Source organism: Drosophila busckii, chromosome 3R (genome assembly GCF_011750605.1).
Source record: "Drosophila busckii strain San Diego stock center, stock number 13000-0081.31 chromosome 3R, ASM1175060v1, whole genome shotgun sequence".
NCBI classification, from domain to species: Eukaryota; Metazoa; Arthropoda; class Insecta; order Diptera; family Drosophilidae; genus Drosophila; species Drosophila busckii.
In genome coordinates this window covers 10,870,128-10,887,090 of record NC_046607.1, presented here as the reverse complement: position 1 = coordinate 10,887,090, position 16,963 = coordinate 10,870,128, and the positions used below count along the sequence as shown (strand labels likewise).

General features: G+C 38.3%; 2 protein-coding genes across 3 annotated transcripts; one reads left to right on the top strand and one right to left on the bottom strand.

Moving 5' to 3' along the window:
- The first annotated feature begins 3,768 nt into the window (after positions 1–3,768).
- On the top strand, positions 3,769–16,542 carry LOC108603919. 2 transcript variants are annotated; one of them, XM_017993110.2, is made up of 4 exons: positions 3,769–4,176; positions 7,306–7,468; positions 12,165–12,287; positions 15,635–16,542. In XM_017993110.2, the coding sequence occupies exons 2-4, from the start codon at positions 7,307–7,309 to the stop codon at positions 16,247–16,249; spliced, it is 900 nt and encodes a 299-aa protein (XP_017848599.1). In that variant the 5' UTR covers positions 3,769–4,176; position 7,306; the 3' UTR covers positions 16,250–16,542. The 2 variants fall into 2 exon arrangements, with proteins under 2 accessions (XP_017848599.1, XP_017848598.1); XM_017993109.2 differs by lacking the exon at positions 3,769–4,176 and adding an exon at positions 6,872–6,981.
- On the bottom strand, positions 10,160–11,031 carry LOC108603920 (mucin-7). Its single transcript, XM_017993111.1, has one exon. The coding sequence runs from the start codon at positions 11,020–11,022 to the stop codon at positions 10,309–10,311; it is 714 nt and encodes a 237-aa protein (XP_017848600.1). The 5' UTR covers positions 11,023–11,031; the 3' UTR covers positions 10,160–10,308.
- Positions 16,543–16,963: the final 421 nt, after the last annotated feature.

Below are 16,963 nucleotides of genomic sequence, written 5' to 3'. Positions count from 1 at the left end.
TTTTATAAGACTTGCCCTGTTACTGTTAGCATGAATGTTAGCTCGCTGTTAATACGACCAGTGCCGCTCACTCGGCTATTTTCTCTCTAGATCTAGCGGCTTGGATGAATCGTAAAATACCGGGTAGCGGGAATTATAGCTATTCTTTTATCTTTTTTTTCTGTTCGCCTTATTAAATGATAAAATTTATTGGTTACAAGAAATTTTTTAGGGCCAAAGTGTTCTACTACAGAATATAAAAGGATATTAGATATTATAGAGGTGGAAAGTTTTTAATTAAATGATTTTTATTAACACAATTCAAAATAAAATGTCCATTCAAATACTAAACTCAATTTTTTGCACATTATGTATTTTATCTATTCAACCCATAGCTTATATCTTTAATTATATGGTCAACGCCGAGAAGTTAAATACTGTCATTAATATAAAATGACAGCATTCTCTTAAAGATCAATTAGACCAACCAAGGATAAAATGAACGAAATGTTAAATTCGGACACATGTTAAAGAAATTTTAAGTTCGGACACAAATGTTAACGAAATGTTAAATATGTCAAAGAAATGTTAAATTTAGACAGAGTTGCATTTTGGTCATATGGGCACAAAAAGAGCTTTTGGACAGAGAAATAATAATAGACTAACATTAGCTGGTACACGAACCATTTTTATTTAGATGATTAGCCGCTAGAGTGTGATTTGAAAATAAACCGAAGTTCTTAACAAAAAATTTAATTTAAGAAACATTACTCTCAAAATCTAAAAACAATATAATTGAATTATATTAAATATATTTAAGCTATTATGGCAGTGAAAATTCGTACTTTTTCTGATATAAATCCTTAAAGAATATTTATAATATTTATAAGAACAATATATTTTAGCCATGGCTGTATAAAATATATTCATATGTATATGATAATTTATTATTATGGGAAAGTATTTCTGACATCAAACATTAAAGAATTGTCGAAGTGTTATAAAAAATAGTTACTTTGTGGATAAACTTGATTATTGCACGTATGGCAAGAGTTAAATTAAAGAGTTTATTTATATCTGACCTACTTACGACATTCCTAACCATAATTAAATATAGTATGCATCTCTCAGTTGTTCTTTTCGAAATGAGGCAAGTAATGCAATTAGCCAAAATGAGCTCATCCCCCAGCTGGTCGGACCAGCATCTTTTCTACCCCAACAACATCCTATTGATTTCTTTGGTTTGTTTATGCGTTTTCCGCATGATACTCATAAATCATATCTAGACCGGCAGCAGTTGACGCTTTAGCACCGTAGGCGTGGATTGATGCATGCGGGTCTTTTTAATCGCTGCCTCCAAACAACAACAAATCAACGCCAAAATCTGCGTGAATTCAAATGAATGAAAATTCAAATTCTTTTGAAAAAACTGCCAACGGCCACAACTACAACTGCTGAAGTACATACAAATGGCTGACTGCATCCGAGTTTGTTTATTTGTTTGTGCATACAAAAATAACATGTGCAAATAAATTTATACAAATTGTTGTAGTAACTAAAAACGTTGGTCTTTCCGAGAAAAAAATGCGTACTGCAATTTACCTAAAGTTCTGTGCCATAAAAACAAATACCAAATCGTTTTGATATCCAGTCAATCGTTGAAGTTAGCCACATAATTATTGCTGTCCAACCTAATAAAAAGTAACTTTCTTAGTTAAATATTTTGCTTTGTCAAGCCTCAGCTACTGACAAAGTTGTACTCTTGGCCAACAAGCCGAGCAAATTCAGTTGGATTTGTTGCCAGTCGCTTCACTTGTGGCGCTTCTTCGAGCATAATTAATGTAATCCGCTCAAAAATGACGATGCTAATGAAATTAACTCTACCAAAAGTTTTGCTTTGCAGGTAAAATGAGGCGACTTAGTTGAAAGCCACAAAAGTCAGAAATTGCAACTTAAATAAACTTGAATTGTTTGCCCTATTTACCACACATATGCTTAACTCATCTGTGCTCTTGAAAGTGCTCTTGGATTTAAGGACACGCCTTAATTAAGTGCTTTGAGTGATTGTCATAAATTTATTAATTGCTTTATTTTATCGACAGCAGCTGCGACTCTTGCTCGCAAAGTTCTTTGACACTGCTTTATGAGTTGAGCGGATTTCAGCAGCAGGAGTTGGGAAGGACAATAGACAGTATGTGCATAATTGAGTCGCATGGCATTTACCGTTTAAACGCTTGTCAAATTGACAATGTGCAATTAGCAACGCTTCGACCCAGCCCACCCCGCCCCGCCCCGCCTACGCTTATGATTGACTTATTGCGCAAAACTTGAGCATTGTCGAAGGCTTTAATGAGTTTATCTTCATTAAGTGGAACTCAATAAAAATTCTCTATCAACGCATTAGAAATATGTCCAACACTTTCTTGCAGTAGTTTGTTTTTATAGTTTACTTAATTATGTGGATATAGAAAAGGAATGAGAGTCAGAGCGCTGCTTTAACATGTCTAGTCGCTGTAACTAAAGCTAATTATGCCTGACTGTTTAGTTATTTATGGCTTTGCATCACACACACAGATGTACGCAACAAGCGAAAGATAGTTGAGGTGAAAGTTGGGTAAGAGCCCAGCAGCTGCCAGCAGCTTTTTGACAGATTTCAATCAGCCGCAAGCAACATATACATTTGGACACGTTTATGTATGAACAGAGGACATCCCCAACTGGGGATGGAAGAGTCAGCAACACGACACGACGCATGCCACGTATTTAATTACGAATGGACATGCACACATAGACAGCGATTAAAAACCATATCAAATCGGTTGAGCAACAGGCAGTCAGCAGGATGGCAGCGTGTCCTGGCCTATGTGGCATGTTGTTGGCTATTGTGCAACACTGTTGCGTGGACCATTTGCAGGATTAATTGGAAGAAAAGGTTAAATCATCCATCAGCATGTCTGCTTGCCAATTCCAATAAAACATGCATCTAACCAAACGGCCGATATTAATGGCCCAAGACACTGTGGAAACAGTGATAACAAAGAAATGTTATAGGTAACATATATGTATTGTTCAGATAATTAATTCAAAGCTTGGCTATGCATTGCTTGCACTGTCTATCTAGCTAGAGACCCATTTGTGGCTCAATCTTAAATACGATACAATAAGTTTAGCTAAAAACCAAAGCTTTTCGTATTGTGTAGCATCTCGATTCTCATCCATGCCACTGTGCATCATGGCGATTAAGATGAATGGCGCTCAATTCCACACCTGAGCAGAGCTGACGAACGAAAGAGCTGCCAAAAGCTATTACTGCTACACACATACATATGCATGATGTCCATGCGTGTGTAATATTGTCAACCTGCGCAACACTTTTGGCATTGATTTGCTGGTGGTAGTGTCAAGCCCTTTGGGGCAACAGCAAACAATTAATGTGCAAATAAAAACCCATTAAATATTAATTGAGTTCGATAATTATAAGACTGACAGCTGACTAGCAGCGAGATCTGCTTTTGCCTGCATGCCACTCGCTTTATAATTTTCGAGCAACTCCTGGGGCAACCCGCGAAGGTGCGTGCCGCATTGTTTCATTCATAACTAGTCGCGTGTGGCACATCGTTTGCCAACGTGTGTGCCTGCTGGCTTCGTGTACATCCTGTCGTCGCTGTCGTCGTTAACAGCAGCAGCAGCAGCAGCAGCTTCGTGTCAGTGGCAAGCAATATAAAAACAAGCGACAAACGCTTGCTGCTCAGAGTTCTTCACTCGTCGTCAGCCTGTTGCGTTCGGGAATCAAGCTACCAAGAAAATAGCCCAGAAAATTACAGTTTTAAAATCCCATTAACAATCTGCAAAAGTGTTTTTGAATCGAGCCGTATTTTGTGTGAACTTCGATAAAAAAAAATTGCAAACAATTTTATGTCTATGCTTGTTTGATTAAAGACGCACGTGAGCACATAAATAACAGTAAAGCGTTGGCAATTTTTACGAGCTGCTTCATCTTGAAAACCATAAATATATTCCAGTGTTTAAATCGAAAGAGAATTCAAGCGTTATTACTAATTATTAACGTGTTTTCATTTTATGTGCAACGCTTGTTGACAATTTTAAATACAAACGTGACTCAAGTGTTTCAATTTAACGCACAGTTAAACGTGAGTTTTTTATATTGTTATATTTGTGTGCTGCTTAAAATACCTGGTAAATATAATTAAAAACATACAATGAAAGTTATACATTTCTATTTATTTAATTGCATAGGCAATTGTATATAAATATTTTCGTTAATAGAATTGCCACCAGCACGTAGGCCAATAAATAAATCTAAAATAAATTTTTCTTTGAAGATCTCAAAGGCGCTTAAGCTTAACATTTAAAAACAAATTACATTTGCATGGCTTCCATAAAAGAATTCAATTAAAATTTATTGTATATCCTGGACAATACTCGACTTAAAGCCAGTTACAGAGAACTACCTTAGAAGTTTTTTTTTCTGGAAGTGATGCTCAATTTATTTGCTGCCAGACAGCTGATGGTTCACATAATTTATGTAATAACGTAAGACTTGGCTTACTTGTTGCTAATTTCAAATTAAACAACAAGATAGCTAGTGGAATGCCAGAGGCACCTGATAGCAAATGCTTTGCAATTTATAATTGTTTCAGTTGCAATTTGTCTTTGCCAAGCTAAGCAGTAAATTATACAAATTAAAGCGAGGCAAGCGTGTAATTTTCATTAAAGATTTTTACACTTCAGTCGATTTTCTATTTCTATTCTCTTTAGTGCAATTTGCATTGAGCTGCGTCGAGTTACGCAGCCTGTAATTTGGCAGATACTTTGGCATGCATCTTGCCTTGATTGGCTTGTTTCAAAGGATGTGCTTAGCAGACTTCCTGTTTAAGTATGGCGCCCACCCTGCTGTGCATAAGCGCATTATAATTTGAGGATAAACGCTTTAAATGCGTTTGCAATAAAAATTGAATGAAAACATTTGTGGGGAGGATTCATCAACACATTCTCATTTGTTATTCATCAACTGCCAAAATCAGATTGTTGCGTCGTTAAAATCACTTTTATCGACCAATAAAAAATTTGTTTAGCATCTCTCTATTTGCATATATGTGTATGCTAAATGCAAATAGACAACACAACATAGACTTTGGCTTTTTCTTCAGCCAAGAAGATAAAAGCGAACAAATGCGTAGTCGCAACTGCCGTAGGCAATCACGATTTCGTAGTATGCCAGTCCCTTTGTTTCTACAAAACATATTTCATAGTGAGGCAGGCCAGTTCTCTTTATTATTCATTCATTTTCTACGTATTCATGGCATTCAAAGCTTTGTCTACTGTCAAAACATCAAATAGAGAGACATTTAATAAAAATCTGCGGCAATTTGAGAAATGTGAATAATTTAATAATTAAATTGCAAGATGTGTGGGCTTGAATATGTATGTGTGTGTGTGTGCGAATGTGTGTGTTTGTGTATGTGTATGCCACATAAATAAATTGGTAATATGCAGCTGTCAATAGGTAAGCCATAGTACTTAGTTTGGCATAAATATGACAGGTGCCTTCGCTATTTTGCACTTAGCAGCGAAAGCTTCCAAGTTGTTCAACTCAGTGAGATTTTCGCTTAAATCTCATGCTGACAGCGTTGGAACAAATGAATCCATTCATATGTTGATGGAAATAAATGCATATGTTGGAGATTATGCTTGGAATATAAAGTTGTACTATATTTAGAGCTGTCTTTGCTAACTTATAATATAATTGACCAATTTAGTTTGACGCAGCTTGGCGCCATTTAAAAGAAATTAAGATACCTAATCCATGTTGTAATCAAATTAAACCACCACCTAGCAGAGAAGATAATGGCCAAGTATCAATCTTTAATATAAGATTAACACACAGAATGTTTGAATAAAGAACCCTTGAATTGCCTATCAAGGATATAGCAAGAAACGCGTGCAAATCATTTATGTGGCACTCTAGCTATCAAAACTCTCACACAGCTGATGCTGGCAGCTAATCAAAATATCTAGTTTGCGGATATGAGGACACAATCAAGCGATGAATGACGCGCTAGGCGAACTAAGAAGCCAATTTCATTTATACAGACTGGCTGGCTACTCATTGACTAAAAGTGGTGTCTGTAAGCAGCGCTTTGCTTTCAGTTTTGGTCTATTCTTAGATACTACTATTTATACTGGGGTTTCGCGCATTTCCTGCCCCAGCTAGAACGGATATTGTCGCCCAATCGCTGGTCATTAGGCAGAGGCCTCTGACCCAGTTGTCAATTTGACATTTAGATTTCATTGCCTTTCAAATTGGTATTTTTCACATCGCCAGCCAATTGTCCTGGGACATTACAGAATTTCCTGCTAACGGTAACGTATTGTGGCAGCTTTTTGCATTTGCATTTTGTATTCATATGCGCGTATATATTTATGTTATTTTTTTCTATACATTACGTTTACGTCCGTTGTGGTTGGCTGCAGACAGCTGCTGTGTCCATTGAGGAACTGCACTGGAACTGGGCTCATCCGTATACATATACACAGAGCAACTCATGCATGTGCATATGCCATAAATTATAAACACGCTTCGGCCAGGCTAAAAGGTCGAGTATTTCTCAAAACATTCATCTTGACATTTTCATGAATGCTTGGCCAATGTGAAAAATCGAGTCGCTTGTCTTCATGCTGAGCTATAACTCCCTATATTCTACATAGAGTATTAATATTATACATCTATAAAAATAGGTGTTAAATTACAGAATTTAGTTTTATACGAATAGCTTAAACATTAAAAAGCACAAACCAATGGCAGTGAGCGCTGAGTTTGCAATATTATTCTAAAAGATTATTCGAGAATTATTTGTCCAAAAATTTCATTGAGGTGTTAAGAAAATCCTATTAGCAACTGCATATGATATATTCCATAAAGCAAAAAATGAACTTTACTCTATCGAAAGTTAACAGCACTGGTATTTTAATCTGAACAAGGTAAGCGGCTTTATTGTAGCTGTCTGATGTTGTGGCTTTATTTAAATGCAATTTTCGTTTGTATATACACATACATACACATACATTTATGTGTATCGGGAGTGTAGCAGGTGTAACTACTGTTGGCAGTTGATAAGTGTCAGCGCGGTACAAAATGCAATTTGTTAGCAGATGCAATTCAATTTTTTCCGTTCAACTTGATGCAGTTTGAACCGCACTGACATGGGCACATGGCAATGCACATGTAAAGCCATTAGGTGTTCGATTCGCTGATATTTTATGCAATTATTATCATTTCTTGTTGTTGCTGTTGTACAATTGCAGAATGATGAAAGCCACAGCGTGGTTTTGCCCGGTGTTATTGACTTTACTCTGTGCCACTCGTTTCGTATGCACTGCACCACGAAGGGATGTGGTTGGAGCTGTTGTCGACGCAACAGCCGCTGGCGGATATCCTTTGGACTATTTGGACGCGCAGCTTCTACAGGTGAGTAAGCCCCACCCTTACTCCTCGTTTGTTGTGGCTTGCGGCAGTTGGTATTTGAATTTCGTAACAAATTTACCTTTGTCTTATAATAAATTGTTGGCAAAACAAAAACTGGCGTGTGGCTATACATAAGTCTTAAATGGTTAATTACTAAGAATTTCAGTTGCTCAGTTGTTATCAAAAGCAGATTGTTCAGATTTTTTTGTTTACTGATAGTTTGTATACTGATACAATCACGTGTTTGAACAACGTTCATGCTTGCAATACTCACGTCACATTATCAGACATTTGCTTAAACAGCAACACGTCTATTGCTATTAATAAATATATGCTAGACATAAGTACATATGTTAACATGCATACTTGCTGAATCTTATCGCAAGCTTCTACATCTTAATGTGATGTCTCTGCTCCATTTCCGTACAACTTTTCTTATCTAAGGTTTGATTAACTTGAAATCACTTAAGATAATGTGCGTACTTAATAGACGCCAACAAGAAGTCTAAGTAGCCAACAGGCAGCATTACTCATAATGCCAACATAAAAATTACACAAATAATATTATCTAATCAAACATCGTAATTTACTAGATCTACTGTTAAACAAACATTATATTTTTTTCTACACAAATTTATCAATTTCGATTTGGCCTTCAGTCTAATTAAAACGCAAAATAAAATTTGTTAAATGGAAAATTTAGTTGTTGCTAAAAATTGCAAGAACAAGCAAAACAATATTTTAGTGCCTCGTTTGACAACACAAAAGATAAATACAAAGTTGTAGAAGTAAAATTAATTCCTGTGGCAAAGTTATGACAAACAAAAAAGAAAAAATGTTTTTATGCGCTTTAATTTCCAACAATTAAGTTGAATTTTGTGACAATTGTAAAATTGCCTTCAACAGTTTAGATGACAGGACCAACTTTTTAGGCTCCCCCACACTTAGGTCTTAGTTCTATGGCTATGAAGTATACATAAGTACTTATGCTGAACACTAATACCTTTCAAATTTGATCAGCGACTTTGATGTTGCATTTCTCTGTTGTAGTTCGCAAGTTGTTTAAGACATTTAAGGCGAAACTATTTTAACGTTCAATGAAACTTTAGCTGCGTTTGACTTGCGGCAAGGCTAAAACTTTTGCGGCGAAGTTGCTAAAAACAATTTATAACAATTTTGCATTCAACAATAAGCCATACGTCATGCAAAACGAAGACGTTTAACGACGTGGCATTAATAACATTAGACAGTAGCAGAAGCGCGTAACAAAGATATAATTTAAAGGGAAGAAACAGTAGCTCTTATACCGAATAAATTAATCATAGTTTTTCAGAATTTAAATTTATTTTTAAGAAAATTTATAAAATTATGCTGTCCGTCTTTTTTTTAATAGTTTAAAGATTTTTCAAGTACGAAAGCCGTTGGATGTAATTTTAGAAAATTCCATAATACGAAAATTAATTAATTAAATACTGTTCATCTAGCACAGTTAACAAAATAAAAAGATCTAATAAGCTTCTTTATTTATTGATTAATTTAGTGATAAACAATTATAGATTCTGACTATGAAGATGGGTTCTTTCTTGGCTGCTCGGTATTGTTGTTACCAGCATGCGATCCATAGCCATTAGTAGGTTTATCATACTTATAATAAGAAAAACAACTTCACTTAGCATTTTCGTTTTGGTCACTCTGATCACTCTCGTCACTTTGATCACTCCCGTCCTCTGGAGCGCTTTCGTCACTTGCGGAACTTTCATCACTTGCAGAACTTTCATCACTTGCAGCACTTTCATCACTTGCAGAACTTTCATCACTTGCAGCACTTTCATCACTTGCAGAACTTTCATTGGACTGATCGCTCCCTGACTCGTTGGCTTGATCATCAGAGTCGTTGCTGTCATCTTCAGATTCGCTGTTATCATTACTTTCGTCGCTCTGGCTGTTAGATTGTTCGCTCGATCGAGGACGATGACCATGGCCTCCAGGTCTAGGCCCATGTGCGCCGTGATACTTGCCACCATTTTCTCCTCTAGGTGGACCAAGTACAGGTGGACCACGGGGTCCAGACGGACCCTCAGCAGGGCTACCAGCTCTTTGGGCAAAGACACCCACCAGCAACACGGCAAAGATTGCAATTGTTAGAGTTCTCATGATTTTATTGCCATTGCATCGGACTCAGGCGTTTATATAGTCTATTTAATGTTTGCACAGCTGCATAGCTATAAATATTTAACTTTAATAATTGTTGCATTTCGCAACTTAGTCTTATTGCTTAGCGAATTTGTTGACCATAAACTAATATTGACAGCACAACTGTCTGATGTAATATAGAGTGCTACGCAGATAAATTCCATGACCATTCTCAAAAAACAAAAACTATTTAGATGTAATTGCAATGTTGCCATCAAAGTCTAATATTGAGTGTCTAAATCGTTCATAGTCAGTTTATAGACTCAAGAAGCGAGTTTTAAAAATATGACATCTGTTTTTGGAAGAACTAAGTCTCTTGTCGGTTAATATGACTAAATTGGCAAATATAAGAACCACTTCAAATATTTCACTTTCGGTCTTGCTAATCAAGATAATGTCAATTGGGCATTCAAATTATCTAGTCTAGTCATCAGACATGTGATACTTGAAAAGTATTAAATATACCCGCATGGTTGGTGTCAGGAAATTAATAGACAAAGCTATAAATTATAACGTATATTTAATACTTAGATTACACAATTGCTTAGCAATTGCTAACTTACAATAAATAGTAAAGATCCTCAGCGGGGATTTGCAATGAGCTTAATTATTTTAATATCGAAATACTTTAGACAGTTAAGGACTGTGATCTAATCTTCCGAGCCGCTGCCCTCCTCTGGTTCAACTGTTGTCTCAATGGGCACATCGGTGTTGGGTTCTTCGGTATTGGGCTCCTCTGGCGCTGCAGTTGTTTCATCCGCAGCATCTGTGGTTGAATCATCGTCAGCCGTAACAGTTGTAGAGTCATCGGGCGCGATGGTTGTCTCCTCTTCCTTTGCTGTAGTATCGGTTTCCTCAGTTGCATCAGTTGTTGATGCTTCAAGGTCTTCATCCTTGGGTGTTGTGATCGGCTCTTCAGGGGCACCAGTTGTACTCCCCTCCGGTTGATCGGTTGTCTCCTCTGGCGCAGCTGTTGTAGATTCCGGCACTTCCGTTGTCTCCTCCGGTGCAGCTGTTGTGGACTCCGGCACTTCAGTTGTCTCCTCTGGTGCAGCTGTTGTGGACTCTTCAGGGGCTGACGTGGATGAAACTTCAGGTTGTTCGGTGGTGTCCTCAGGAGTTGTTTCTGCAGGCTTTTCTGTATTCTCTTCTGATTTCTGTATCTGCCTACGATGATGCATCCACTCTTCGCCTCTATGCCAATCATCAAAGTTGCTATTTCTAAGACCCACGTGATCATTCCACTCATGGTGGTCACCATGTTTCTCCCAGCCTCCAAAGTAACGTCTCCAGCCCATGCCATTTGGTCTGCCGCTAACAGCGACGAAGAGAATCGCGCATAGTGCAATCGTTAAAGTCTTCATTTTGCAATTGTTGATTGTATACTAAACGAAACTGAAACTTCAGCGTGCTTTTATATGTTGAACGTGAATGAAACGTGGTCACTATCATTCCTATTGGCTTCCAGACATTCTGGCCATTTATTGTTATCTTATCGCTATCACTGTTGTAGTGCCCTGATAAGTCTTAAAACAAAAGGGAAATTTCAATGCGTGCTCATAGGATTTAACAAACAGTTTTACGTACGTGCTTTGATTTTGACTGATTACTTGACCTTCAAATTGGTTATAGCTGCCAAATTTTCCATGTCACAATTAACATAATAACATAACATTTTAATTTTCAACTTAATATTAAATAAATCGAATGGTCAGTCATTGGTTATTTTCCACGGCAAATCAAGCTTATCAAGCTTTCAACTTTTCGGTGGAATTGTGCACTAAAACACCAATAGTTAATACAATAAGTTCTTGGGTCTCATAATGACAATTAATTAGTCGTTGCTAAGGCACTCATGTTACCCGAGTTATACTCGTATGTACTCTGCAAAAGTGTAATAAAAATGGAAAGTAATTTATATATTTGTTGTATAACCAGGCAATGAGTGTCTCGTTTTCATGATTCACAATATTATAGACCTTATCAAAGCTAAGTATCAACAATAGGTTGTTTACACATTTTCTTATCTTACTGTTGTAGGAAGATTTTGCAAAGCAAATATGTTTGAAAACATTTACCCATATCAGTAAATAATAATGTGATAAACATATCAATTCATAGAAAATATTGTTGTCAAAGTAATTTTCCAATTAGACATTTTAACTGATAAATGTCCTAGCATTAAATTAATTTGTTATTAGCATTATACTTTAAAATTTTTAGCACTTCAATTACCATTCATCTTGCACTATTTAAGTGCCATGTCTTAAAATAGTTGGTTGCTTTAGTGCCTCCAGCTTACTTCATATTGATGTTAGCTCTTAAATGTTATCAGCTTGTAGACAGAACAGCAAACTCTCTTTATTCATCATTTTTTTATGTAACTTTGCTTGAACAGCATAAAAAGTTTTTGCAGTTACGTCTTGCAAACATTCACGAGTTTCAAAAATTAATGCATATAAAAGTAAGAGGAAATAAAAAGAAATAATAAAACTGCCTCTTGCAGGACGAATACTCAATGGTGAAGCGCAACAAACCGTCTTTGTCCATTGTCAATCCCTTGGATGTGCTGCGCCAGCGGCTGCTGCTGGAAATTGCGCGCAGACAGATGAAGGAAAACACGCGACAGGTGAGTTGTAAATGGTGGGCGACCACATTGTGCACTTGGTATTCTTAATAAGTGAAAATGAGCAAAAGTAAACTTTTCGCTCAAGTCGCAAGACAAACAAGTTCACGCTTTGTAAATATTTTCCAAGTGAAAAGTGCAATTTGATGTTGCGAGAAATGTAAATTCAAAAAAATTAAAAATAGTTGGCAGTTAACAAAGCAAACTTTTAGATTACGGCTGCGTTAACTTTTTAGATTTCAAAACAGCTAAAGAGCGCAATAAATAAATACACACAAGTTTATAAATAGCACAATCAGTGGCAAGGTCGTTTGTTAAAGACAATCGCCAACATACTTGTCTTCGTCTTGGGTTGCGATGAACAAAAAAAGACCAACATGTTAAACAGGCATATAAATAACATTGAGTTGGGATGAAAAGCCTTCAGTGGCTTAAAGCTGCCTTACAACCAAACGAAGGCAAGCTACGTATGCGTATACGTAACGCAAAATATTTTTACTTAACAACAAAGCAAAATTTATTTGGTTACCAAAACGCTGCTGCATGCAACCCCCGCGGGTTTTTGTACCTGGGCGTCAGGTATTAGGTAAAGGCACAAAAAAAATCAAAGAATTTAATGCAAGGAATTCAAACGATTCGACCCAGGCTGCCACTCGAATAAGGATCCTTGTCTTTGTGGGCTCCATTTACACATGTCAGCATCATGTATTGATTTGTCAAAGGCTTGTAATAAATATGGTGTCCTTTATTCGGTCTCTTGAAACAAAAGGTGTAAACTCAGGTAATTGAGTTTGTTAGGCTCTAAACAATTTGTGTGTTTTTGATATGGGAGTAATAGTTCTACTTTATTGAATTGACATATTCAAGCCATTAGGGCATACTCCTTATATATAGGGTAAATTCTAAATGCTTTTGCTCTTATGTGTAATATTAAATTACGGCTCCAGGCTACTAGAGTTCTCAGGTTTAGGAGTTGTAGACTCTTCGGGCTCAATAGTTGTCCCGTTAGATGGGGGTGGGGGTGGAGGACGATGTCCATGATGCGGGCGCTTGCCATGTGGGCCATGGTGTGGAGGTCTATCTTGTCCCTGTTCCTCTGCAGAGCCGTTCGAGTCCTCAGGCTCAAGAGTTGTAGACTCTTCGGGCTCAATAGTTGTGTGATTAGATGGGGGCGGGGGTGGAGGACGATGTCCATGATGCGGGCGCTTGCCATGTGGGCCATGATGTGGAGGTCTATCTTGTCCCTGTTCCTCTGCAGAACCGTTTGAGTTGTCAGGCTCAAGAGTTGTAGACTCTTCGGGCTCAATAGTTGTGCGATTAGATGGGGGCGGGGGTGGAGGACGATGTCCATGATGCGGGCGCTTGCCATGTGGGCCATGGTGTGGAGGTCTATCTTGTCCCTGTTCCTCTGCAGAGCCGTTCGAGTCCTCAGGCTCAAGAGTTGTAGACTCTTCGGGCTCAATAGTTGTGTGATTAGATGGGGGCGGGGGGTGGAGGACGATGTCCATGATGCGGGCGCTTGCCATGTGGGCCATGATGTGGAGGTCTATCTTGTCCCTGCTTTTCTGCAGAACCGTTTGAGTTGTCAGGCTCAAGAGTTGTAGACTCTTCGGGCTCAATAGTTGTGCGATTAGATGGGGGCGGGGGGGGAGGACGATGTCCATGATGCGGGCGCTTGCCTTGTGGGCCATGATGTGGAGGTCTATCTTGTCCCTGCTTTTCTGCAGAACCGTTTGAGTTGTCAGGCTCAAGAGTTGTAGACTCTTCGGGCTCAATAGTTGTGCGATTAGATGGGGGCGGGGGTGGAGGACGATGTCCATGATGCGGGCGCTTGCCATGTGGGCCATGATGTGGAGGTCTATCTTGTCCCTGCTTTTCTGCAGAACCGTTTGAGTTGTCAGGCTCAAGAGTTGTAGACTCTTCGGGCTCAATAGTTGTGCGATTAGATGGGGGCGGGGGTGGAGGACGATGTCCAATGATGCGGGCGCTTGCCTTGTGGGCCATGATGTGGAGGTCTATCTTGTCCCTGCTTTTCTGCAGAACCGTTTGAGTTGTCAGGCTCAAGAGTTGTAGACTCTTCGGGCTCAATAGTTGTGCGATTAGATGGGGGCGGGGGTGGAGGACGATGTCCATGATGCGGGCGCTTGCCATGTGGGCCATGATGTGGAGGTCTATCTTGTCCCTGTTCCTCTGCAGAACCGCCTCAGGCTCAGAGTTGTAGACTTCTCGGGCTCAATAGTTTGGTGCCGTTAGAGGGGGCGGGGGTGGAGGACGTTGTTCATGATGCGGGTGCTTGCCATGTGGGTGATAATGAGGACGTTCAGAATGTGGTGGTTCCACTGCAGAGCCGGTTTCCTTTGAATTCTCGTCCAGTTCCTGCCAGGCTCCATCAATTGGTGTTTCCAAGTCATTGTCTTCAGCATGACGATGTTTTTGTGGTGCTGCAGCAACTGCCACTAAGAACAGGCTTCCAGCCAATATTGCAATTCCAATCAAATGCATTTCTAAGTTGTTAGTTTTTAACTGATGGCTTCCTAGAGACAATTTATTTCTTTTATAGTGTTTTCGATCCACTTTGTAAATTTTCATAATATATGTAAACAAAGCTACTAGCTTATGAGTGTGAGCTGATATCTTATCACCGGCGGCTTTCCCAGACTGACACTGCTCTGGGAACTTCCAAACACTTAATGTCAAGTCGTCATAACATTCGTTTGGGGTATTCCATTTACAAGCTGATAAGCTAAGTAGAATTTGTTTTCATAAAGACTAAATTACATGGATACTTTACTCAAATTAGCGACATAAATCCTAGGAAGATTTGACATTTATATGCAAACCTAGAGATAAAAAAATAATTTATGTATGTATATAAATAATTAATTCAAACTGTTGCATACTTTTTAGCATAGCAATACTAAAATCTGTTAGATTTTTTAGAAGCTTAATTATCAAATTTATTTTGCATTTAATATTTCAAATGTTTCTAAACCTAAGCACTTTGAATTTCCCAGCGTTTACTGTAACAAGTATGTCCTAGAAATATGATTAATAATAATTAATTATGCTAGTCAAAATCCAATTAAAAGTTGTAAAATTAATAAATGCATACGAGGAAGGGCAAATCAAATTTATAGTGTGAAAATCAAATATTTATGTCGTTTTAACTGAATGTGTGCTGCACATCAAGTCCCCAATGTCTGGCAGCACACTTGAGCGCTGGTTGATGAACATTATATATAGTATACGTTTATGTGAATTTGTGTGTATCAGTGTGTGCACATCAACTTTACCATGCACTCATTTCCTTTAATGTCAAACAATTTTGCTTTCTTTTCCTCTGCACTTAGGTCGAGTTGAATCGCGCCATACTAAAGAACGTGGGTAAACGTATGTTTCTGGAGCCGGGTGCATTGAGAGGCGAACTGCGGCAGCCGCAGCATTTGCCCAGCAGTCAGCTGTGGGGCTTTGGTTGGCCGCAGACCGATAGCTTAACCAACTACCCCTTGTCATCGGCGTCCTCATCTTCGACAGCAGCATCGTCTCGGTTTTTTGATTTTTTACAGCGACCACAAGCTCAGGCAAGACGCCGACCAGTAGAGCAACAACAGCTGGGCTTGGATGCCAAGAACTCCCTTAACGCTGGCGGTTACGGACTGGGACTGGGCATGACCACACATCGTCAGTTAAACGGAAATGAAATTGCAAATGAAACAAATCATGAAAATCACGGCAATCGCAAGTTGCAGGCAGTTGGCAAAGCCTCAACAGGCGATGACAGCGAACAGAGCATCGAAGACCAGGACGATATGCTAGAGGAACTAGGCAACAAATGGAGCAACGAACAAAACGACAATGGTGACAGCTCAATAGATGTGGCAGATGTGGGCGCTGAAAATGCAAATGCACCTATCCCATGGCGTCTGCTCTATCGTATGCATAAAAATGCGCACTATGCTAATTAAACCACAGCAGCAGTAGCAGCAGCGACAACTTAAGATACAGGTACAGGATACACACACATACATAAGCACAAAGATATACAGTAAAGTAGAAGACAAAGTTAGATGCAAACATTTGTCAGCTCAGAGATTAAATCAACGTAAATATTTGCTAAATTGACGACAACGGTTCCTAATGGCTGGCTACAAGGAAGGCATGTTGTGTGTGCATACAGTTCCCCCCTAACATACCGCCCCCAAACCCTGACGCTCACGCTCCTACGATACAGACCGAAAAAAACAAAAAAAAAAAAAAAGTGGATACAACGTACTCGCGCACTCGTACTCGAACTTGCACTCGTATTTATATGTATACTATTTATTAATAACCATATATGTAACTGTTACTAAATAACAAGTTAATTTGTGTAACACAATTAAGTCTACCTCGGTCTCCAATGCTGTTGGCTACATAAATATACACTTACTACTTACTCTTGAAACGAAAAGATTCCTTAACTTTGCGCTGACATAACTTCGCATTACGTAATTATGCTCCAAATTATATTTATTGACTAGCAAAGCTTTATAAAAAATCTTTAAAAACAATTTACCATTTAATTAACTTTGCTTTTGGCATTATATGCTCTGTTGATGTATTAAAAATCATATATTTATAGAAATGTATTTATTGATTTGTTTGCTGCACAGTAACGAAATCCGCGGGCGGAATTTACA